Source organism: Condylura cristata, unplaced genomic scaffold (genome assembly GCF_000260355.1).
Source record: "Condylura cristata isolate star-nosed mole 26May11 unplaced genomic scaffold, ConCri1.0 scaffold00002, whole genome shotgun sequence".
Taxonomy (NCBI): Eukaryota; Metazoa; Chordata; class Mammalia; order Eulipotyphla; family Talpidae; genus Condylura; species Condylura cristata.
In genome coordinates this window covers 14,691,181-14,716,620 of record NW_004567103.1, presented here as the reverse complement: position 1 = coordinate 14,716,620, position 25,440 = coordinate 14,691,181, and the positions used below count along the sequence as shown (strand labels likewise).

At 47.3% G+C, this 25,440-nt stretch overlaps 1 protein-coding gene across 2 annotated transcripts in view; it reads right to left on the bottom strand.

The window, feature by feature from the left end:
* Positions 1-12,529, bottom strand: part of MREG (melanoregulin) — a 46,304-nt gene extending 33,775 nt beyond the window's left edge. For both annotated transcript variants that reach the window (XM_012724947.1, XM_012724951.1), the window contains exon 1: positions 12,167-12,529. In XM_012724947.1, coding sequence (XP_012580401.1) covers positions 12,167-12,261 — 95 coding nt within the window. In that variant the 5' untranslated portion in view covers positions 12,262-12,529. The remainder of the gene's footprint in view (positions 1-12,166) is intronic.
* Between the last annotated feature and the right edge of the window lie 12,911 nt (positions 12,530-25,440).

The window sequence follows — 25,440 nt, the reverse complement described above, 5'->3', positions numbered from 1 at the left end:
CTTTAAGTATGGAGAATGCTTTAGAAGGGTATATCTGGAAGATTCATTAAGAGTCAGGTGAGGTCCCTCAGGTGTGACAGGCCAGGTGTGGGATGGAATGATGATGCAAAGCTGAAGAAAGTGTGCAAAGCAGAATATGCAGAAGTTCTTGGCTTTTCACCAAGATGGGGAGCAATTCCACCTCTCAGGTACAGCTAGAATGCCCATGGCCCCGGGGTGGCAAACATACTGGCAGAAGCGATGTGAGGGCATGGCAAATGAGGGCAGGCAGAAGATGCCCTGAGAAGCAGGCCCCGCCTGGGGAGGACGGAAAAGAGCAACTGCCAAGTAGGTTGAAGAAAAATCTTAAGATTTAAACAAGCATGAGATACTCAGAAGCTGGCACACAAAAACAAATCATGCAACAGGAAGCAAAGCACCAGTCATCAAATTGGGGTGCAGCAGTGGGAACCTTCTCAGGGAGGGAGGCCCAGCTCTGCAAGGGAGGGGCTCCTCCTTGAACGGCAGGCTGCTGAAGGAGGACCCAGACCTGGGAGAGCAACCAGGCCCCCTTTGAGAACTGGGGCACCTGGTGGGTAGGGAATCAAACCCAGGCCAGCAGCAGGCCAGCTACCTGAGTCAGGAGGAGGGCAGGACACGGGTGCTGAACCGCTTTTAACCCCTCCAGCTGGGAAGCAGACGCATAGTGTCTGGGACTGAGCAGGAAGGAGCAATGAGAGGGAACTTAGCTTAGCCACTCTGTTCCAAGAAGCACCCCATTTTTATTTGGACCTCCCCATACCATAAAACCTGGAACAGAGGTTTCTTAGAAATGCCTCTCCCTCTCCAGCCTGCAAGGGGAAGGCAAGGTGTCTGGCTGCCGGGCCAATCGGGCATAAAAGGCAGACACCTTCACCGTTGACTGGGTGGCCTGCCTCCATGACCAGCAGAGATCACACCTGCTCTATCCTGGTGTGGGCAGTGATCTGGGGAGCTGAAAAATCAACAGAACATTGTCCCTGTCCTTAGTGTGACTAAAATACAATGAGATAAGTGAAATTCTCTTAATAGCATACACAGAACGTTACAGGAGCAGAGAAGGAGCCACAATCACTGGTGACAAGAAGGGAGCTCAAGAAAGGTTTTGTGGAGGCTACAGCATCCAAGGAGCATCCCGGCCTTTTCCAGGGAAGAGGGACAGCGGGAAAGGGCATCTGGGGCTCCAGGTGTGGAAGCCTGAGTACTGCAGGGGAGGATCCCAAGTCCTCCACCTTCAGGCTTCATCCTGTGAGCTGTGACAAGTTACTGAAGGCCTCGGCCTTGGCCTCGTCAGGGTTTTAGAGAAACGAAGGAAGGAGGAACGAGGAGGTGGCTCAGGAGACTGTCGAGAGGTGTGTGTGGTTTCATGCCTTGCTTTTTGAGGGGCTAGCGTCAGGGGAAGGAGTGGGGGGAGAGAGGAACCAGAGAAGCTGTCAAGCCCAACAGCTGCTGTCTGTAAATCTCACTGTGAGTGACAAGGGAGATTTCTCTGGGGTATAAGAAAGACAGAACTCCACTGCTAAACAAATACCTAACTTTAAAAGATTTTTTCAGCTCTTAATGGAGCTGAACATGAAGTAAAATGTGGGCTGAGGAGATAGCAGTGGGATGGGAGCAGGAAAGTGGGTCCGGCAAGGTCAAGAGGGAAAGTGCCGCCGTGGAGGCTGAGGGTGAGGGGGTGCGCGGCCCCAGTGGCTGAGGGTAGGGAGGTACCTGGACCCGGTGGCTGAAGGTGAAGGGGTGCCCAACCCCGGTGGCTGAGGGTAGGGGGATACCTGGCCCCGATGACTGAGGGGGTGCCCGGCCCCGGTGGCTGAGGATAAGGGGGTTCCCGGTCCCGGTGGCTGAGGGTGAGGGGATGCCCAGCCCTGCTGACTGAGTAAGAGGGGGTTCCTTGCACTGGACGACATGGAGCAGCCACGGCTGACCCAGCCCTGCAGAAAGCTCAGAGAAAAGTCAGGGCCCGGGGCCTTGGAGCAAGGGCGGGACTGCAGATCTAAATAAGGGAGAAATACACTCACATATGCACCCTGCCGGGGGTCTGAGATACCCACTGAGAATGGGGAGCAGAGCAAGGAGGGCCCACAGGGTAACAGCTAGACCTGCAGAGCAGGGGTGCAGAGACGACTGGAGAGGACAGAGAAGAGCTGGGGGAAAAGGACCCTGAGACAGAGGATTCCAAAGAGCAGATGACGCCACAGCAAAGTCGCTGACTCCAGTTGCTTTGGCCTAAGTGGTTTTTGCAGCCAATGAGGCTGCTTTATTCTGTGCTTTCCACAAGGCTTCCCCATGGCCTCCCCCTGTCAAACCAGTAAGGTGGGGAGGGCCGGGGATACCTCCCCACTTCGCAGGCAGAGGCAAGACCGCAGAGCTGCCGGGCTTCTCCCAGCCCAGGCCGTCAGCTGACAGTGCGCCTGGCGTGAAGTCAAAGGTGGAGTTGCCATCCACCACCTGTCACAAGACTTGATGTCAAGTTCAATGCGCCCACACAAGCAGCCTGTGCAGACCATGAGTGCATGTGTGACGTGATCCCTGAGCAGCCCAGAACCTTCCCCTGGGGCTTCTCCTCCAGGAATCCTGACCCTGAGTGCACCCAGCTTTCACGTGGGGGTGGGGAAACTCCAGCCACTAACTCTGCAGTAAAGGTCCCTCTGCAGTAACAAACTCCGAGACTGCTTTCCTGAAAGCTGTCTTTTCTCCCACCACTCACCACCACCCCACCCCATGGCTTGTTTCACTTCTCTAAGTAAGGTTGTGGGTACATTCCCCCAGGGCAGAGGTGGTCTCCAGCCTTTCTTTTCCATCCCTCTCAGGCAGGGACAAGGGCAGGCACAGAGCACTTGCTGACCAGAGGGAGCTGAGCAGTGACCCCACTCCGCCAAAGGGACTCAGGACAGAACTCATGGTGACCAGCTTTATAAAACTTCCCTAAAGCAGGAGGCTCAGAAACTACCAGTGGCAACAACGTAGCCACCTTTTGCTGCATAAGCCACAACTTCTTTTCATGACTTGAAAAAATGTAAACAGCTGGCTGCCTGCACAGTCCCCACTAGTCTCTACCCCGCCCACCCCCACCCCTCTCTGTGTTCTCTCTCTCCCCAACATATAGACATGCAAGACACTGGCCAACGGTAAACTCTCCACCCATCCTTAATCTACAGAGCCGCAGGAAGGTGAGCACGGGCTGCTGGGAAGTGGCCCCGGCTCCAGAAGTGGTGCCTCCAAAGCACCCCCCATTTGGCCCCCCAAACTGCCCCCGCCCCCGACCGAGGAGCAGTGCTCCCAGGAATCCCAGAGCTGCGGGCTGCCTAGTCACTGACACCCGGGGGACCACCTGAAGTGGGGAGAGAGCCAGCGTCTCTGCCTCTGGGTGAGTGATGACTCCCACAGGGTGTCTCCTTGCTCCCTGCACCTCCCCCACCAAGTGTTCGTGGCAGCTCAAGCCCCTGCACTACCCCCAAACTGCCCTTCCTGCACACCATGTTCTTATTCAAGTTGCATGTTTGACTTCTCTGGCGCATAGGAAAGGTGAGGTTCTATCACTAAGTAAACCATGCAATTATTAGCCACCTCCAAACACAGATCAGGTGAAAGTGTGAGAGGTTGTGAGCCCCTTCAGGACAGTCTGTCAGACCCAGGCTGGCTCCTGATCAGGCTCTGGGACATACTAGTCCCTGCTCCTTTTACCTGCCTGGCCACCCGGCAAGGCCAAAAATTCACTTTTTTTTTTTAAGATTATTTATTTGTGCATACAGAACTGGGGTACAGGCCAGAGGCTCAGGGGCGGTGAGAGACTTCACCAGAGACAGAGTGGGGAGCAGAACAGGCAGATCGATGAAGTACACTGCTGAGGGGAGTAGCGGGCGGGTCAGGAGAGGTCTGCCACGCCATGTGGTCACCTCCGGGGCAGGCGGGAATCGAACTCGTGCGGAAGCGGCTTTAGATTCTCAGTGCTGTGCTTTAACCCGCTGTGCCACGAGGGAGGGCCCCAAAATTCACTTTGTTTTAAAAACGCTGGCCCTTAGGTGGGGAGACCAGAACTAAGAAGAGCCAAAAGCAAACAACTGGCAAAGCAGCTCGTGAACCTCTGCACTTGAGACTGTGAAGGACTCCAGGGCCTGTGTAAAGGGAATTCAGTGCAAAGGCCCTGAGCTCTGTGCCCAGGGGATAGAAGGTGGAGAGAAAGATGCAGGAGCTCCACTTTCTCTCCTCGCCCCACCCCCAACCCTCCATGTCATGATTTCTAAAAGGATCCGAAGAAAGTAAGAGTGGCTACTTTGCCCCCAGCCACCATCTGCTGGTGATAAATATTTCATTAACCACAGGCATTTGAGAGGTTGCTCTGAAGTTACATATGAAGCACCAGCTGCTTATACTCCCAAAAGGTGGGATGAGAGAAGTCTCAGATTCCACCTCCACCCCGCCCTGGGGCACAAGAATGGATCACTGGGGAGTCTTCTCTTTCCATCCACTGTAGAGCTGCACAGAGATCTTGGCTTCAGCAGCCTCAGGCTCCCTGCCCCAGGCCAGTGGGCACAAGCGCCAGCTGGCATCTAAGCTATTTACCAAGAATTTCCCCAGAGTCCTCATTACCAGGGAGGACCTTGTGTTAGAGGTTTTTAGAAAGCCCAAAAAGCCAGGATGCAGGCTGATTGCTGATGTCAGCAGTTCCAGGATTTTCCTGCCCTCTCCATAGACAGATCCCGCCTCCAGCATCACTGGTTTAAGACTGGTTTAAGCTCTGAAGACAGAGAAGAGATAAAATCTCCAACAGCAGTCAAAGTTCTCAACAAACAGATCTCAAAAGGCTGCTGGGTGCCAGTCTTCTCCTTGATTACTAATGACTTCCTCCTCTGATTCCATACTACTGGCCACCTGGCTTCCAGATCTTTCCCTTCCTCTGTCTCTGGAAATGCTCCAAAGATCAAGTAAATTAATTTAAGATCCTTTCCCTCACCTTCTTTTCCTCACACCCCCCCCCCATGTCTCTCTGCCATTCTCCCTTTCTCTGTCCCTCTCCCCCTGCTCCCTTCCTCCTTCTCTCTCTTTCCCACCCCCCTTACTTTTCTCCTCCCTCCCCTCCTTCCACACCAGCGGGACACAGGGTCCTCATTCCTGGGACCACTGTCCCATCGCTCAGACCCATCATGTTCTCCATCCCCATGTCTGAAACCTGCCACCTGTGATCGTTTCTACAGTAGAGAGGTTTGAAGATGGTCCCAGCAAGAACCGTGTGAGGTCAGCATGGAAGGAATTCTATATTTCTTCCAGCAGAGACACCAAGGCTCAGGAAGATTCGATGCAGTTCTTGGTCTCTTTTCTGCCTACACTCACTCCTGCTCAATTCATGGTGGCTACACGAGCAAGAGTCCTCCATCTGTGCTTGTCCCCTGTTCAGATCTCTCTCAAATCCCGGACACCTCCATCTCCTGCCTTTCCCCTCTCCATGTGGGTGACTAGTAGCTCAGCATGATCAAAACCAAGCACCTGCTCTCCCTCCAACCTCCACATCAGCAGTCTGCCTACTCAGGAGATGTAACTACTGTTCTGAGCAATAAGGCCAAAACCCATTAAGTCATTCTTGACTCTCATCTCATTGGCTCAACATTCAGAAAATCCCCACCTCTATGCTACCACCCTAAGCCAAGTATCTATGTCCTACATAACAATTCCTACAATTTTTTTTTCATTGACCAACCATGCCTCCCACCAATTTTATTCTTAACACAACAGGCCAAGTGAGCCTTCCAACGTGTAAGTCACACTCAAACTCCCCTCTACTCTGAACCCTCCGGGGGCTCCCATTTGACTCTGAATATAAGCCAAGCCATAGGGCAGGCTTGAAGGCCCCACAGGCACCCCAACCACTCTAGCCTCTTGGCTATTTCCTGGATCTACCAGTGACACCTCCACCCAGGGCCTTTGCACTGAATGATTCTTTGGTTTGTAGTGTTTTCCCCAGATATTCCTACGCCTCACTCTCCACTCCTTTGTTTAAATGGCTAACAGATCTATTTAAAATTGCAAGCAGACTCTTCTGCCCTGCTCTTTTTCTTTCCCACACGTTTGTTGTCTTACATATGTTTACTGCAATGCTGTACCCCCCAAAACACACACACACACAGGACAGGCCCCATAAGGACAGAATCTGCACCTGTTTTGCTCAGTGATGTCCTTCTAGTGCTTAGAACAGGCCCTGACACTTACTAGATGCTCAGTAAACATTTGCTGAATGAATGAATGGCTGTTTCCTGAGCTCACAGGGCTCTGGATGGTAGCGATAGGCTGGAGTTCCTGTCTCCAGAATCACAGACCAACTCCTACAATTTTTGTTTAAATTTGTGAAGATGCAGCACATAGTCTTGTGGGAAGAAGCACACAATAGCATATATGTTTATGTCAGGTGATAACCAGTGCCCTGCAGGATCCTGTGGTGAAAAAGGAGCAGAGAGGGGCGGTGGGGAAACCTTGAGAGAGGGTGATCAGAGAAGAACTTCACCATGTAATAGCTTTGAGCTCAGACCTGAGTAAAATGAGGGAGTTACCCAGGGAGGCAAGAACATGCTAGACTAGCAGGGCTGGTAGTGTCCCTGAGGACCCAGGAGGAAGCCAGAATGGCTGTAGGGCCGACAGTGTCACCTAATGTGTCGACTTCAAAATCAAGCCCATATGCAATGGTCCCAAACTGGAAATCACCCCAACATTCACCAATCAGGATGGGTGACAAATAGAATATATGAGGAAGCGGGGCAAACCATGGACAAAGCCACACACAGTTCTGCGAGTAGATCTCACAGTTGGAAGCACACAGATTGATCCTATTTGTGCACATTTTGAAAGCAGATAAAATGTAAATATTCCTAAGGTGCACACTGGTAGCTCAGCTATACAGAAAAGTGGTGATGGCGGGGGGAACATATTACGAAGTCTAGCTACAATCAGGTTGAGTCTAGGGAGCTGGAATGGCACATCTAGCTCTGGGTGATGGATACAAGAACTTCCTCACTAGAGCTGTTCTTCAGACACTGCAGCTTTGTCTGGTTTTAGTCTCTAATATCACCTATACAGACACAAATTTTTTAAAGTTAAGGGGAAAAAATCAGGGAATTCAGTAACGTCTTACCACCTGTCAAACTGTTTCAAAGTTCTTTAGATAGACATCTTGTTAAGGGGAAGGATGTCCTAAAGGAACTCTGCAGAGTTTTGTGGACTCCACCCCCTTCTCCAGCTTTCTAGACTCTACCCCCTACTCCAGTAACTGGAAACTACAACTCCCAGCAGTACCAGGGAGAGAACTGCGAGGACCCAAGGGCGGAGCTAAGCAGGCATTCTGGGACCTTGGGGGATAAATAGGACGCCATTTTCTATGACTCACTTGCTCAGGAACTTGCTCAGGAAACGACACTGGGCATCCTATGACTCCCGGCTTTCAGTTAGTTTGTTACCAGAGCTCCAAGTCAGTCAGCTTGTTACCAGAGCTCCAAGTCAGTCAGTGGGTAAGATATTCCAATTACTTTGTATCCCTCTCTCTTTCCCTGGGTTGTTTCCTTTTCTTTTCCCCTTTTGTAAATAAACCCACTATTGACCCTTTTGTATGTGTCTGCAGTACAACAGAATTTTAAGAGCCGGGGTGAGACCCCACAGACAGGCGGCCCAGTTCACACTGGGGTGCCCTGTAACAATCTCACCAAAATTATCTTCTAAAGAAAGCACAGAAGACTGGAGTACATGGTATAGAGTAGGCACAAACCGAGAATTGTTAACCAGGCTGAAATGAACCTCCGCTAATAACAGAATTGGCTATTTTGTCCAGCATCTATACAGAATTTACTTTCCAAACAAAGATATCATCATAAGAACACTTCAAGATATCGAAAGGATACAAAGTTCCAGGAACCCCAGAATGATGCTAAAAGAAAGTATTTCACCTTCTACGGAATTTCCAAAGTCACTGAGACTGTGTGAGTCATGTGGGTGGAGGGAGAGGAGTAGTGATACTTGGGGTGCCTTGGAACGGCCTTTAAACACCATCCTTGTAGGAACTGTGAATGGCTGACTTCTCGGTAAGGCACTCGCCTTCTACTCAATGGGTCTGAAGCCCTATTCTGGGACTAGCACCCTGGGGCCTCCCCTGAATCTCCCCTTTCAGAAGGTAATAGTTTAAGCCTTGGGAGACTTCTCAGGCTGCAGGAGGAAACTTGGTGCCTCCGCAGTCATTTCCTGGCAATCGCTGCCTGGCCCAGGGCTGCAGGCTTTGTCTTGCAGGTGCTGCTGGAAGCTGGTGCCAGCTGGGGGAGCCATCTGGGCCCCCACGTGAGCCAGCTCACTGGCACACACACATGGGCTAGTGTTTTCTTTTAAAGCCCTTCCAGGGGTAGAGGGTGAGCTGATACACTGAGAGGTCCTGTGAGTCCACACTACGAAAAGATGAATTTCCTTTGAGAGTTGGTGGTGCGTCTCTTTTAAATGTCTTCAGCCTACCTGGTACCTCGTTTCACCAGTCGCAATACAGAAAAGTGGATCCACTGTCTCTGGATTGCAGGCTATACCAATTCAGGGTGTCTTATACTTCAAACACAATTTCAGGCACACACTCATAGCAGTAACTTAGTCACAGCCCACCCTCCCCCACCCCCCACATTCTAGGGATGGAAGGGACCGCTCCTATTTCTATGGCACTAAAATACAACAGGATTTGAATCCCAGCTCAGTCAAGTGTGCCCTTGCACAACTTATTGAAGCTCTGTGCCTCAGTGTCCTGGCAAGTGAGACATAATCTCACTCAAACCTCCAAATGCCCAGGTTCCCAAAAAAGACAAGGCAGTTTGAGACACAGAAGAGAAGAGGTATATGGGAGAAGGGGAGGCAGAGACTGGCACTGTGCCACCCACCAAGATCCAAGGATCTCAGGAGGCACCAGAAGCTGGAATCAGTCAGGGATGATGCTCTTAGAGCCTCCCTAAGCCTCCCGTTTCAGACTTTTGGCTCTCAGAATTGTGAAAGAATATAACTATTATTTTAAGCAACCAAGTTCATGGTCATATGTTTCAACAGTCTCAAAAGATCAGCAATAGGCCTCCTTAGGTTTCTTTCAACTGGTAACATCAAACCTTGAGCCAGAAGTCCTCACTACTTGATGGACAGATGACCAATGACCCAGTCACCCCAGAACAATCCAAGTGATTTTGTTGCCCATCCCTTGTTTTTCCTGTTTTGTTGATTGGTGTTGATCACTGTTCTGCTGTAGGAATGGGGTCAGTGGTGGGAAGAGTGGCACACGGAGCCGGACAGAGATGACTGGAAGAAGGACTTCATGCAACTCAGGTGAGAAAACAGCAAGTCTGTGAATCAGAGACTGAACAAAACCTTTGGTTCTCTTTGGGACTAAAATCTGGCATTAAGATTAGGCCACTGTCAAGTCTCCAAGCCCAGACTTGTTCTTAAGCTTCCTGCACTAGACATGTCAACTCAACTAGTCACTGGTGGAGCAGTCTGGGCAGCTCCCATACTGGGTAGATGGTGAGGATTCACATCCGGGCCTTCACTCCAGCCCCCCATACAAGCACCTCTCTGCCACCGTGTTCCATGTCAAACAGGATTCTAGCTGACACAAGGCAGAGAAAGAGGGCAATCTATACCAAGTCTGGAAGGGCCCTTCATGTCCTGGCATTAAAGCTGGATCTTCCTAGCTTACAGAAGAAACTAGCATACATCAAAGCTAAGAGATGTGCCTAAAATCCCACAGCCACTTAATAACTGGGACGCGGACTCAGGTCTCCTGAGTCTGGCTTGGTTCACTGGGCTATAGATTCCCTCCCCACCTGCTGAAGCACATGGAGGAAGGGAAGGAGAAAGGCTAGAGGAGGCAGGAGCTCAGGCTACTGACATCTATCAGTATATGGCCTATCAGTGTCTTAAGTGACCTTTGAAGTTATTCGATATTTTTCTAAATTTTATAGTGTTAGGACATGAACTTTGAAGTCAGATAGCCAGAGATCCTTGTCTTGTTCCTGTCTCATCGGTTGTGACTTTGAATAAATTATTTAAACTCTCTGAGTAACATTGACATCATTCCATCAAAGTAATAATGAAATGACAGGCTATGCCTGATGATCACACAACTTTGTGACTATAATGAAAATCACTGAACTTCACACTAAAAACTCAAAATAATCACACATACATGCAAAGAGTTACAAATTCCACCGTCTCATAACTTGGGTGGGAAAGACACCCATACACGTACTTATCAGTACTGCACATGCCCATGAGAAGTGGCTCTTCCCAAATACTCCTGTGTTGAAGTGATGCCAGAATGACACTAAAGCACAAAAGACCAGTCCATTTACAGTCACATGTTCAGAGGAAAAACAATGATAATTAATAACTAAAATTTATGGAGTGTCAGACACTCTTTATGTGGACAATCTCATTACATTTCTCACTGCAACCCTTTGAAGTACATACAATTATCTTCCCATTTTACAGTTGAGGAAATTGAGGCCCAAATAAGTTTCACAACTTGTGCCAAGCTACCCAGCTGGGAGTTAACCCTCAGTGATCTGACTCAGGAGTACTATGCAATGCTGCCCCAATACTGTCTTCTTAAAATCACTTGCAAAAAGTCACAAATGGTGAAAATCCAGGCAGAAGTGGGTGCAGATTTTAAAACAATCAAACCTACCAACTCAAATAACAATTCCGTATAGAAAATTGGCACCGTCCAAGGCTCTTCAGAGACCAAGAGGAAGCTTAGATCTCATGGCACTGTGAACATTGACAAGTTGAAAATTCCATGCAGGTGTAAGATTTGAGACAGTTTCCCCCTCTTTTTTAAGACTCCGCATTGATCATTGGGTTTCTCCCTTTCCACAACAATCTCATAATCATAGGGGGTGGCCTTCAGGGAAAACAAAAGAAATATGTAGATGGTATGTATGACTCTATATACAAAACAAACATGTTTACATGCAAGTGTGCTCCCCAACAAGCAAGGCATGGAAGGTAAACTCTAAATCCTAAGTCACAGGAGGCTTAAAAACAAATAAAAGCAAAGGAAAAGCAGCATTTAGGAAGGGGGCAGGAAGGGGCAAGGTCACTCACTACCTGAGGCAAATATGCAGGAATAAAAGGTTGGATTGTTCCCAGAGCAAAGCCTGTCTGATGTTTGAGGTAGGGAAAACAAGAGCAAAGGCAAATGAGTTATGTAGGATCTCCAAAGTCAAAGGGGATGTTTGGATGACAGAGGAAAAAAAAAAACAAAACAGTAAATTGTGCTTTTAAGAAGTTATGAAAGCTTGATGGCATTAGTTTCACACTTCCTAAGAAACACTGGCTTTACTAGCTGCTTCTCCAATCCTAGATTTCTGCCTCATCTACTGTTTTTAAGTTCATTTTTGACTATGTTGCTCCTGCCCAGCTCACCCCCAAGACATGACCCAGTGGCACCTTTATTTTAGTAGAGGCAACACGTAAAATAATTGCTTCAAAGCACAGCTGTAAGTAGAGCTGTGGAGCTGTGGGGCATGGCTCCTTCACAAAACCCCTGAGCCCCATGCTAATGTACAGTACATTTTTTCTCACTTCATTGCCCAGTCCGTAATGAACCAACATCCTAGTGAATAGGCTGTCCTTTGAGAAAAGAAGCACCTTTTTAAGTGAAAAATATTTCGTGTGCTCAGTTATTAAAATCGTCTTCTTTTGGTAATAAAACTGAATGATAAAGTAGTCAACATTTTGCTGGATGAACCAGCAATGCAATTGCCAATACCTCTGACATTTACCTATAAATATACAGTGAGTCACTGTCGGCGTTAACCGGAGCCCTCTGCAAACTGGTTTTGCGCACTCCCCTCCCCGAACACTGCGCTAGAATTTTTGGCACTTTCCACTGACATTCACCTGGGTCTCCGGTGCTTCCGTGGACAAGTGCTTTTGCCTCCGTGGACAAGTGCTTTCTGGCAAAAGTCCTACCCAAGCACCAAATCCAAGAACAGGATATCCTGTTGGAGTCCAAGGTATTTCGTGAGCACTTCAGTGTGACCTGAAAGCAAGCCCAACTCCCCCACCCTGACAAACTCACAGGTGTCCACACTCTGCCATACCCAGCTCCAGCCAGGTACCCCCAGATCGCGGCCAGGGCGCTCACCTGACTAGAGGCTCCTTTTCCTGCACGGTGGGCTCCTCCAGGCATTTGCACCAGCAACAACAGCACACGGTCCTCAGACAGTCCCTCAGCCCCATGGAGAGCGAAGTGCCCCGCGGGTGCTGAGAGACTCCGAGAAAGCGGCGGCAGCGGCAAGCGAGCGCGGCTGGGGCGCGGCCAGCCGGCGGGCGTCCAGGTAGGGGACAGTCGCGGCCCGGGCGTCGCGGGCCAGTCAGTGCGCATCACGCCGCAGCCGACGCGGGCAAGGCCGGCGGCGCCTCCTTGCCCAGGGTCTGCCCGCCGCACGATTTCCTGCACTTGTTTGTTTGGGGCGCGTGTTCTGCTGGGGTTTTTTTCTCCTCTCGCTTTCTTTTAATTCCCCGGGCGTAAATCGGGGCGCATGCGTCCCCGAGACGCTCCGCTGCTGCCCTCTAAGGAGAAAGCAGGGACTCCAGCCGGATGGCAGGCTGCTCAGCACCACCGGGAGGGAGCAAGCCCTGGAGTCACAGAGCACGAGGCTCGGCGGAATCTATTCATACGTTTTATTGGCTTCACTCCCCGAGGAAATAAAAGATCCTCCAGCCCGCCCCCAGACCTCACGTCATCAAAGCGGGATTCACAGTGTATTTTTAACAAGTCAGCCCCACACAGAGTAAAAGTTAGCAGAAGAGTATGGTTTGACGCATGATGGAAGGGGGATTTTTTTATTATTATTATAATAGTTTATTTTTACATCATTGTGTGCCTCTTTCCATCTCAGTTGTAATCCCCATGCACTCCACCCCAGTTTTGATCCTATTCCCCTCTTCACACTGGTAAAATGTCTCTGGAATATAGTTGTTCATTATTATTCCCCTCCCTCCTCCCCCCTCCCCATCCTCCTCCCACTTTATGCTCCTGCTATGAGTGAAACTGGCTGGTATTTTTCTTTTTGTTTCTGGCTTATTGGAAGGGGAATTTTTTTTTTGAGTGCAGTATTCATGATGAGTTTTTTAAAATGTTTCCAAGTTCCCCAGTCCTTAAGTAACTCCCTCAGAAAAGGCAAACTTTATTAACAGCGTCTCGCAATTTTCCAGAGTTATTGTTAGATTTATTTCTGTCTGCTTGCAGAGACCTGTGAGTGGCCCTTCCATTTTCACCATAGAGTGTTTTATCCCACACATTTCTGCACCATTCTAGCCGGTTTCTCTCAGTGTACCTTGGAGGCTGTTCCACGTCAGTACATATATAACTTCCCAGATCACTTGAACGGCTGAATATTCCACAGAGGGCTGGTTATTTGCCCGCATTTGATCAGATCCAATGAACATTTAAGTTCATTCCAGCCTTTGGTGGTTGCAGTTACAGTGCTCTGTCCTGAGCACCCCTGACCTATGTAAGCATCATCTATTGAGTAAGTATTTGGCAGTTGAGTTACTGGGTCATCAGTAAGCGTCTTTTTCACATTTTGATGGAGCCCCGTTGACTGCTGTCTTGAGGAATAACGAGCCAAGGCTTGTTTTAGAGGGTACAAATGAAGGTTACACAAATGATCCAAGTGACAGAGGATGGTGGTTTGGGCCAGTGGAGATGGTAAGAAATGATGGGATTTTGGATGGAATTTGAAGGCAGAGCTAACAAGATTTACTTAAGGATTGACAGTGGGGACTTACAAAAGAAAGGAGTGGCTCTAAGATTTGGGGTTTACAAACAATGAAGATTGAATCACCAGTTTTTGAAATAAGAAGTGTATGGGAGGAACTGGTTGAGGGTGTTGGGGGCTGGGAGGAAGAGCAGCAAGAGTTTATTTTCAGAGGTGTCAGTTCTCATGGGCAGTGAATGAATTTAAAAAGTGTGTTACTGGGCCCTCTCTGGTGGTGCAGCGGGTTAAAGCACAGCACTAAGAAGCTAAAGTCACTTCAGCATGAGTTCGATCCCCAGCCCCAGAGGTGATCTATATAGGCAGCAGACCTTTCCTGGCCCATCCGCTGCTCCCCTTCACAGTGTACTTCATCAGTCGGCCTGTTCTGTTCCCCACTCTGTCTCTGGTGAATCCTCTCACCACCCCTGTACCTCTGGCCTGTACCCCAGCTCTATATGTATAAATAAATAAATAAATAAATAAATAAATTTTTTTTAAAAAAAAGAAAAAGTGTTACTGCATACCACTCTAGCTACTCAATGAGGTGAAGGAACTTATCACATGCATATTCATCAAGAGGCTAGCAACTGAGGAACAAAGAAGAGTAAGATCCCTGAGGACTCTGCCTTGTTGGGAGAAAAGATAGGTCTTCCCTACCAACTACCCCAGACAGTACAGGGCTGTGGTGTCAGCCCAGCACCGGGCCATTTTCCCTTGCAACTGTGCTGGGAGGGCGCTGAGTGATTCTGGTGGTACCCACTCCCCTGGGGGGAGGCACTGTGTTCCGGGGTTGGATTTTTGAATCTGAGTCCATCACCTAGTTCCACATGAAAAGAAGTTATAGGGGACTGCCAACATGTAAACTCAGCCAGCAAGAAGATGAAACGAGGGGTCTGACAGCTACTATTAACAATTTTGACTTGTTGAAAATGGAGCAATTAGAGAAAACACTAACTTCCTGAAAAATACAAGTCCTCTGTCCCTTTACTGATGGAATCTGTGATATGTTCCTTAACTTTCAGGAAACTTAACTTTCTTGTTGAGAATAGAAAGGGTGTGTAATAGGATGTATGAAGGCAGCCCTATTGCACACAACGGTGTGACTCAAATGAGGTGCTCTGGAAGCCATAACTCATGACAGCACTCCCAGAATTCAGTGCTGCTGGTTAAGTCCAAATAACCGAGGCCAGTAGGGCAGACGTCAGCTCCAGCACTACTTCACTTGCATGTGCCAATCTTTCCTTTCACATGTGCACCCCTATAAAGCATGAGCATCCTTTGGGCTCATGAGCATCCTTTGGGCTGCTTCTGACAGAGTGTTTGTAGGAGGTCATAGGGCCATGTCTATTAACCAACTTGAAAGGGAGGTGGGTGTTCTGTCTTCCTACAAATCATAGTGTTTGCCGACCCTAACAGATATTCTGCTCTTAAAATGAATTCTAAGTTTATGAATGAACCATTCCTCCAGAAAATGGAACCTTACAGTTAAAGTTCCCCCTGCCCAGATCAATCATTATTATTGGTATGGTGAAAATCTTTTTCTGGACACACATACTAAGATATATATCTGCCATGTATGTGTGAATAAAACATATATACAAGTAAAACCACGTGCCTGTAGGATTTTATCATATTTGTGACCACCATCTGCAAACTTTTCCCATTTAATGTCTTAGAAAGTCACTCCACCAAGCCGACTCTGCTCTGCACTCTCCACATGCCCTCTGCACCCACCACCTGCCAGCAGCTGCCCTGCCAGGAAGATGGTGCTTAAGAGCAGCAAGAGCCTTGAAGAATAGATGGATGGACTAGGTGTCAGAATAATTCTGCAAAAAAGGTTGTAGTGGCCAAACCAGTCTGTCACGGTGTTGATGGAAATCATCTCACAATAAAAACTGAGACCACTTTGCAAACAACACAGGTTTCTATTCTGGGAGAGAAGCTTGAAGAAACTATAATTGCTGGCCAAAAACTCAGACTCTGCAACACTACAAACAGCACTTTGTTTCAAGGTCAAGAATGGATTGGGAAGGAAAGCACAATAATAAGAAAACTGGAAGATGAGAAGTTAGTGGTGGAAGCATCATAAATATTGTCACTTGCACTCAGGTCTATGCAAGAGAAGAATTAAGATTCTATCATCATTTTGGACAAGAATTAGCTTCAAGGATGAGCAATCTCAGTTCAATGAGAAAAATCCCCATGCTGTTTTTATTTTTTCATTACTGTCTTCAATTACCTTTATCATAAATATTTTACATGCAACTATTTCAAAGTGTTGGTTTCATTAGGCTCATCTCTTTGGTTAGTAAATAAATGTTTGGGCTATTAAAAGAAAAGCATTATGTCTCAGAGATTATTATGCATCATACTAATTCATTCTTTTTAAGTGATGTCAGTCAGTTTTCTATGTCCTTGTTTTCTAAGGATTATTATATGTGTGTTTTCATAATGTTTATCTTCCCTCAGTTAACTATTTTCATGATTTCCCTGTTTGGGGGAAATTGGGCCTTTCTAGAAATAATCACCCTATGAAACCCTCCAGCTTCTGCCTCTAGGTGGGGAAACTGTATTTTGGCAGTTCCACTTCCAATTTCTGACATCATTCTCAGGAGAACAGCAAGCTTTCCTTTTTATAGAGAGAAGCTAGATGGTACCTACTGCCTGAGTGGATGCCAACACCACCCACCACAGGCAGCAACGTCTGATGTTTGCCAAGAGCTCCTGACCCCCTGATTTCGGAGGAGTAGCCATCCCGGAGCACATGGTGACTCACACCCATCAGCTTCTGGTTTGCAAGGCAGTCTGGCTTCACCATATTTTCTGATTTCTCCATGGCAGAGAAAACACTAGCATTTCCTCAGAAAACTAGTGTAGTTTGGAGTCTTTCAAGAATTTACTCATGATTTCTGAGAGTTGGAGGAAAAGGCATATGCAGGACAGGAAAAAAAAAAGAAAATCAAATACTTAAGTGCCACTGCCACATCATTCGTGCATGCCATGGAAAAGCTGCACTTGAGCAACACCGCACAAGCTGCTGTCGTTCAATTATTCACTCAACAAATATTTATTGAGCCAAGTACTGGGATGCAATCATGTTCCATTCAGAGTGAGAGGCCTTGGTTGTTCTTTACAATGCCCCAGCTCCTAAAATAGAGCAGGCCTATGGTGGGACTCAGCAAAAAGAATTGTGTGCTATATCGCAACATCTAGGGCAGTGCAAACATAGGGGAGGCACTTAACCAATGTGCTGAATGATGCATGCAAACAAGAAAAGAGTGTCGAGTCCAGAGTTTGCATGGATAGTTGTTTAATTTTGAAAAGGTATTTTATGAGTTGGCCAAAACTGCTAGTGAAACATTACAGGGCAGTCGGCCTTAGAGAAAACAGACAAATCTGAAGCAAACCAGTTTCAGCTCACCACTCGCCCTCCAGTGATTCAAGAGGGACGGCAAATCTGACTCCTATCTCTGGAGAAATCACTCGGGGGAATGAAGCGACTGGATGTCACCAAAAAAGTGTAGTCAAAGCTTCCCATCAGGTCTCTTGTTTCTGTTGCTCAAGAATACTGCTCCCACCTTTGGGAATGGCACCTTGTTTTCCTCTGAGGAAACCCCTGGGATCCCGAGGACATGGAAGGAAGGGGCCTCACTCTGCAGGTACCCCTCCCATCCTCATCCTTTTAACCCCCGGGGAGGGATGGAGTGTGGCCAAGGTGGCCCCATCAGACTCTTCCTGAAATGTGTATGTGAAGGGCAAGAACCCAACGATGGAAATGACTGCGGTGGAACCATGAATGACTTCAGGGACAGCAGCTGAAGAGCAGGCCAAAGCGACTGCCCTTTGGACACTTGGCTGTTTTTCCAGATGTAGTTGTTCCAGCTGCTAAGCACATCACTCTGTGAGTTACTCTATAGCTTATCAATCAATGCCTTCCTCCCTCGCTTCTCCCTCTCTCCTTCCTTCCTTTCTCCCTCCTTCCTTCCTCACTCCCTTTCTTTCTTCCTTCCTTTTTTGATTACACAAACCAGATTAGATTCTGTTCCTTTCAGAACTAAACCCATATAGTAACCCAAGAGGTGAATTAAGAGTCAGAAAGAGGATAATTATGATGCAAAAGAATTATGGAAAAATTGTTCTCAGTCAGGCACAACGGTCCAATGATTGATTGGTCACATGAGATTTTTTTTTTTTCCTGTTTCTCATTTTGGCTTCTCCTCCCCGAAGAGAAATAGATAGATAATCCACCATGTAAAAATCTTTCAGTCATATCACTCTGTGGTTGCCCATGATACAAAATACTTTCTAAAACTGATTTTATTTGGATCAGTCCACCGGTCAATGTCACTTCCTTCCCTCCTCCAAATATTTACTCTGAGAAATCTTCAGCCATAGTCTTTGTTCTTTAGTGTCAAGTGGCAAACATTTTGATTCTTTTCAAAATCCAATAAGCAGCTTCATACTCAGGAATAATTCTGCTTTTTTTAAAGGATGCCCTTGGAGAGAATAAATAAAGGTAGGCCGGGAGAAGTCTAGAACATATCAAGGCTCTCTTTTTTATAAATATTTGATGCTTATATCGCCCCACCATGAATTAAACATAAACCTGTTGTATGTCAAATCTGTGTGTCTTTTTGTCTAGCTCTGTTTGGCCTTTATTCTCTGCATATTAGTCAGCTCCTAATTGTAACTGACAGAAGCATCCCTTACACTGGTTTAAGTATAAAAGGAAATTTACTGGATCAAGTAACTGGAAAATTCATAAGCCATGCTAGCTTCAGACATAATTGGATCCAGGAACTGCAAAGATAAAATAAGAGCTACTCTCTGCTATAGACTGAATGTTCATGTCCCTCCCCTCCAAATCATAGATGTAAATCTAACTCCACTATGATGGTGTTTGGAGGCAGGAGCTGTGGAAGTTGCTAAGGTTATCAATCCCTCATGAATGGGATTGGTGCCCTCAGAAAAGAGACCTGAGAGAAATCTTTCACCCTTCCCCCATGTGAGGACTCAGTACAATGACAGCTGTCTATGAGCCAAGAACATCCTCAGTAGATACTAAAACTGCAGGCCTCCCATCTCCAGAACTGTGAAATAAACTTCTGTTTTATATAAGCCACCCTGGAGGTGGCATTTCTGGTATCAAGTCAAATAGAAAGAGACTGTCTCTTCCCTTGTCTGGGCTCTCAGTTGGCCATACTGGCTGCCCCTCATTGCACTGGAGTACACTACCTTTTCTGCTGATAACCTCAGCAGGAAGAGACCAACTCCTTCCCCACCCGTTGGTCAACAGGCTAAGGCCTGACTTTCGTTGGCCTGAAATGTAACCAGTTGCTTGTGCAGAGGAGTGGAATACACCCCTGAGCAGGCTTGAGTCTCCCGGGCACCTTGGCAGAACTCAAGGAGGAGGAGTGGAGGAGACAAAAAGAGTAAGCCAGCAGCACTTAGAATATGACAGCTTCCTGAGAAAAATCCCTAGAGCCACAGAAAGGGGGCTGGATGTTGATGCTAAGGAGGCAAAAACACATCCACTAGGCTTGGTAATGGCAGCAGCTGAGAAGTGGTTCAAAGAGGATTGTGTGTGTCCTAGGAGCTTAGCATGTGTGAGGGACGGAGTTGGTCCATGATACTGCATACGTAAGTCGCAACCCAGAGCACAAGTGTTTTCTGGACTACAGAATCCATTACATCCCTTAAATAATCAGACAGGTCATTGATAAGTTCCCAACCAAAGGGCAAGAGAAATGACCTCGCTGCTGGGTGTGAAGGGATTCTCACGTGAGCTGTTGGCATTGTCAGAGTTTCTCAAAATGCGATCCTGAACCCTGAATCTCTGCATTGCCATCCTGAGGGGTGCCTCCTGAAACTCCAGCTCCCCAGCCCTCTGAACCTAAAGATCTTGAACTGGGCGGCCAGATTCCTCCCTCTCCTGAAGTCCAGATCCCACCAATCTGAGTGCTAATAGATAACCTAATTTATGGGCCTTTCATTTTATGTTGCTTTATATTACTCCCTTCTCCATGACACTCACAGCGACACCATAAAGAACCAGAACCTGGCAACTCTTCCACTCAAGTTCTCTGCAAGCGAAAGAACCAGGTAAACCTCCCCAGAAAGGTTGCACCTAAACCCTCTGGTACTTCTCTGTGCTGCCATCTTGTGGGCTTCGCTCATCAGTGAACTGCAGTTTCTTCAGAGGTGGAGCTAAAGATCCAAATTGTCTGGAAACTTCTGCCACACATGGGAAGTCACCGCAGCAGCAATGCCTCTACAGACTTCCGTCTGACAGGGCCATGAGGTGTTGCGGGGCAGCATTAGAGAAGAGAGGCTTATTGGGGCCAGTGGCCAGACAAGACTCCATGGGGAGGAGAGGCCACGCCAAGGGAGTGCAGAGAGAAAATTAATACCAAAGGGTAGTAGGCGGAGGGAGGGCAAGGTGGAATGCACAGCAGAGGAAGTCAAGGCCCAGGCGACCCTCAATCTGCACAACCAGGAATGTGAGCAGGAATGTGGTCTGACATCTGCCTCCTCCTGGATACCATCAGGGGCCCTTCTGGCCCCATGAGCTGCTGGGTTGGCCTAACAAGGCCACAGCAGCATTTAAGTGAGAGGTTTAAACGGACTCCAGGCTAAATTCTAGGCCTGCTGAGGTTCTGTTAGACTGAGACATAAGTACCCCTCTTGACTAACAGGGTGGAAGATCATTGGTTAGTAGTTTACTCTGTCATTTGCTCCTGTTAAGCATCACTTCCTGATTCACTAGCCTGTGAAAAGCGCATAAGCCATTACTTGTTTTCTTAATTTCTATAAAGGAGAGCTTTTTTTAAAAAAAAAAAAATATATATATATATATATACACACACACACATATATATACATATGTTACATAATTATTCATTTTGTACATTTTTTCATCTCGCTTGTAAATCCCCATAGACTTCCCACCACCAGTTCACCTGTGTGCCATCACTAAAGTCCTTAGCACTCTTCCCACTCAGTTTTGATCCCATTCCCCTCTCCACCACTATAAAATGTCTCTATAGTTGTTCATTACAATTGCTTTTTAATTTTTTTTCCAGATCCCTTACACTCCTGCTATGAGTGAAACCATCTTGGTATTTTTATTTGTCTTTCTGGCTTATTTCACTAAGCATGGTCCCTTCCAGCTCCATCCTTGGTGCTGCAAAAGGCATGAGTTTATCTTGTTGATTGCTGAATAATATTCCACTGGTATATTTACCACATCTTCTTGATCCAGTCACCTATTTTGGGACATTTGGGTTGATTCCACATCTTCCATATTGTAAATAGAATAACAATAAACATAGAGGTGCAGATATCCTTTTGAATCAATGTTTTGTGTCCTTTGGGTAGATACCTAGGAGTGGGATTCTTGGGTCATATGGAAGCTCCATTTTTAGCAGTTTGAGAAACCTAAAGGAGGTTATTTTAATGCATGATTAAAATTGAAGCATTTTTGGGCCCTCCCTGGTGGCGCAGTGGGTTAAAGCACAGCACTAAGAAGCTACAGCCACTTCAGCATGAGTTCGATCCCCAGCCCCGGATGTGATCCATATAGGCAGCAGACCTTTCTTAGCCCACCCGCTGCTCCCCTCAGAAGTGTACTTATCAGTCAGCCTGTTCTGCTCCCCACTCTCTCTCTCTGGTGATCCTGTCACTGCCCCTGCATCTCTGGCCTGTATCCCAGTTCTGTATGCATAAATAAATAGTTTTTTTTAATTGAAGCATTTTTGGCTTTAAATATTTTAATTTTTATCTACTTAAATACATCTGACTTGGAAACAGCTTGATAATGCACATTAAAGGGTGGGAATACAACTCCCCAGAGAAAGAAGAGTCTTTGCTGATTGAGTCCATGAGAAATTTGAGCTGTGCAAAACTGCCAGCAAATAAATAGCCTGGGAGGGGTGGGGACAGGGGGCTGCGAGTGTTGGAGAACTCGGCTGGACTGTGATACTATGAAGGCAAAGTTTGAGCTGGTAGGGACTGAGGGGCAGGGAATGGGGAGAAGCTGAACTGACAGGGCATGGCTACTGGACTGCAGCTAGAGAAGGGTGGACCGGACGCCAGCCCCTCATAACAGGACCGTGAGGAGACAGAGTGGAACCCCCACAGATGGGTAGTCGCTTTCTGTCCCATGTGACCAGAGCCACTGCAGCTTTATGTATTGCCCTGAGCGTGCTCTTTGCAGGGATTTCCTGAACTCAGCTAATTGAATCTATAAGGCCTGCTCTCCTGCCTCACACTGAGCTCCCACCCCAGTCTTCTTCTTGTGTGAGCTCAGTCTCAGCTGGTTTGCATTTATAAAAGCCTTTGTCACCTCTCTAGGGGGTCTACACTGAGCCACCTCCCGCCCCAGCCCATATGTACCCCAGAAGAGGATGGAATGTCCTGGATTCTGCCTCAAGGGTGATTCTCAGCAACCACCAGGATCCCACGGCCCAGAAACAATGTCGGCTTTTTGGATATAAAAATGTGTTGTAAGTGTTAAGAACTGGTAAGATAATTTAACCCAAAATTTGAATATTTCCCCTTCATAATTGCTAGTGCCACAGAGGTCCTTGAAAATGCACATCGTGGTGAGACGGATGATTTCTGAGAGAAAGAAAGACGGACAAAAAAAGGCAAAATCCTTAATCACTGCCTACCCCCAGATTTTCAGAAATTGCTTGAGGCACAATGAAATGAAATGATTTAAAATCTTGGAGTGAGCCTCCACTAGCGAAAGAGCAAGTTCCCAGCTGGGAGCAGGTGCTGACCTGCGTTTCTCCCAGCAGCCGCCAGGTGGCAGAGCAAGATATCCGGGTGGACTCTGAGCAGAGACAGCTGATGTCCGAGAAAGGAAGGGTTAGCACAAGGGCTTGGGCATCCCCATCTGTGAGAGGTCGGAAGAAAGGGGAGCAGGACTGGGCCTCAGCCAGGCTTTTGGGGAGTCCAGAGTCAGAATGACCCTTCTAGGGGGTTCTGCCTTGGTGTGAGTGGGATGGAGCAAAACACACTCACGAAAATCAATGTCTGGGTGAAGCCGACCTGGAAAGGACCATGACCACCATGACCACCATGACCTTGTAACAGTGTCAGTCCCTGCCCTACCCTAAGGAAGGATGGAGCTGGGCAGGGAGAGCAAGTCAGAGGAGACTAGGAAAAAGGACTGGGGTGGAGGACAGGTGGAGAAGAAGCAGAGGGAGATGGAGGAGGAAGAAGACTGGCAGGAGGCACAGGGCGCAGAGAGACATGTGAAGAAGTCACGCTTGCTTCTCAGCCTTGGGAATACCAGGACATGGGGAGCACGAGAGGAGACCCTTGGAAGAAGCAGATGTGGTGAGAGACCTGTGCGGAGGCTGTGTCTTGATTTTGCTTTTGCTTTTTTCTTTCCAGACTTGCCTTGGCCCCTCTACCCCTTTCTGATGGTCCACACCAGGAGATGCCTTAGACTTGTAGCCAGTTGTTGGGCACAGTGGCCCTGTCTTGGACCAGCCTTGTTTGGCTGGGCATTTGCCCATGAGGGTCAGGTAATTTTGGGTGTTTGATTTGGTAATTATATTCTTTTTCCCTTCTCGCACCAAGGTTATTTTCTATTACCGTCTTATGTGCTAGAGTATGTTTTGTCTTTATGTGGCAGATGGCAGAAACCATTTAGAGTGGGCAAGCTTGGTGGCTCCGGGGTACCCCTCATTCTGCCTGTTAACCTTGGGTGGGGCAGCGCTTTTTAGTTGAGGTTGTCCAGGAAAGATGCTGACAGCTGAGGGCCGTTCGCTGGTAGCTCATGAAGCAGCCAGCCTAATTTAAACACCTTCCTTCCTTCCTGAGGATGTGTGTGGGTCACAGAGCATCCACTACCTGGCAGCTCCTGGAGCCAAACCCACCCCTGTGGGTTTGTACAAGCTCAGAATTTCCCTCTGCAAATGCCAGGAGTTATCAGGAGTTATCCTTTATCAGATTATTGCAAAATAAGACTGAGTCTTATTTTTTCTCTTCCCCCCCCCGCCTTTTTTTGTGGGAAATCTGTTAAGTCTTCCAGCCATGACTACCAAAGCTTTCTGCTCTTAAAAGGGAACATTCTAGAAACAAGTCTCAATGAATTCTATTCCCAGCACCTGCATTAGACTGATTTAGAATATATGCTATAACTGGGATGAATCTCTTCACAATAAATTTTTTAAAAGATTTATTTATGTATGCATACAGAACTGGGGTATAGGCCAGAGGTGCAGGGGCGGTGAGAGGATTCACCAGAGACAGAGTGCAGAACAGAACAGGCAGATCTATTGAAATATGCTGCTGAGGGGAGCAGTGGGCAGGTCAGGAGAGGTCTGTTGCACCATGTAGATCACTCTGGGGCTGGGGATCAAACTCCTGCTCAAGTGGCTTTAGCTTCTTAGTGCTGTGCTTTAACCAGTTGCACCATCAGGGAGGACCCCGTGATAAATTTTTTTAAAAACCAGACACAGAAGTACACATCTATATATTCAGTTTACATGAAATGTCCAGAATAAGAGACATGGACTGGGAGCAGCTGCTTAAGGCCTATGGAGTGCCCTTTGGGGAATGTTTGCAGTTGGGCAGATAAAGGGTTTGTATAAAACTGTAAGGTGCTAAATGCCACTGAACAGTTCATTTAAAAATGGTTAGTCAGGTGAATGTGATGACCACTGCTATGGTTAGCAGGCATGTAAGGGAACAGGATATATATATATATATAGTAATTGTATGAAGTAAAAACAAACATCAATTCACAATTATAAACCAGACATTCTGTAGGGGAGAAGAGAGGAACAGGATCAAAACTGGGGTGGGGAGAGAGCATGGGACTGTGGTGATGGCACATGGGTGAATTGGTGGGGGGAAGTCCACGGGGATCACAATGGAGATGGAAAAATGTACAAAATGAAGAATGATATAAAAAATATACATGTATAAAATAAAAATAAATAAATAAAAATGGTTAGTGTTTTACATATCAATGTCATTTAAACTGTTAAAAATGACCTTTCGGACCCTCCCTGGTGGCACCATAGGTTAAAGCACAGCACTGAGAACCTAAAGCCACTTCCCCATGAGTTCCATCTCCACCTGCACTGGAGATCCACATGGCGCGGCAGACCTCTCCTGACCACCTGCTGCTCCCCTCAGCAGTCGGCCTGTTCTGCTCCCCACTCTGTCTCTGGTGAATCCTCTCATCACCCCTGCACCTCTGGCCTATACCCCAGTTCTGTATGCATAGCTAAATAAATCTTTTTAAAAAACGACCTTTCATAAACCCCTCCTGTGTGAGCAGTCTGTTATATGAAAATCAGCCCTTATCTGTGGGAGTCCTCACTGGTGAGTCACTGGAAGATCTCAAAATGTTGTCACTGTGTCCTCAGGTTCATTTAGAATTAACAAGGCAAGTTATGTAGTGCTATCCGCATTTAAATCAAGCATCTTACTCAAGTAGCTGACAAGACATAGATTCAACACAGTGTCTAAGTTAAGCAACTCATTTACATGTGGGAGTTAACTTCTGTTTTCAAGTAAAGACTATTTTCCTTCTAAAGGAAATTGAAGTATGATTCAAATTCCTTAAATATAGTTAAAACAGGCCCTCCCTGGTGGCACAGCGGGTTAAAGCACAGCACTGAGAAGCTAATGC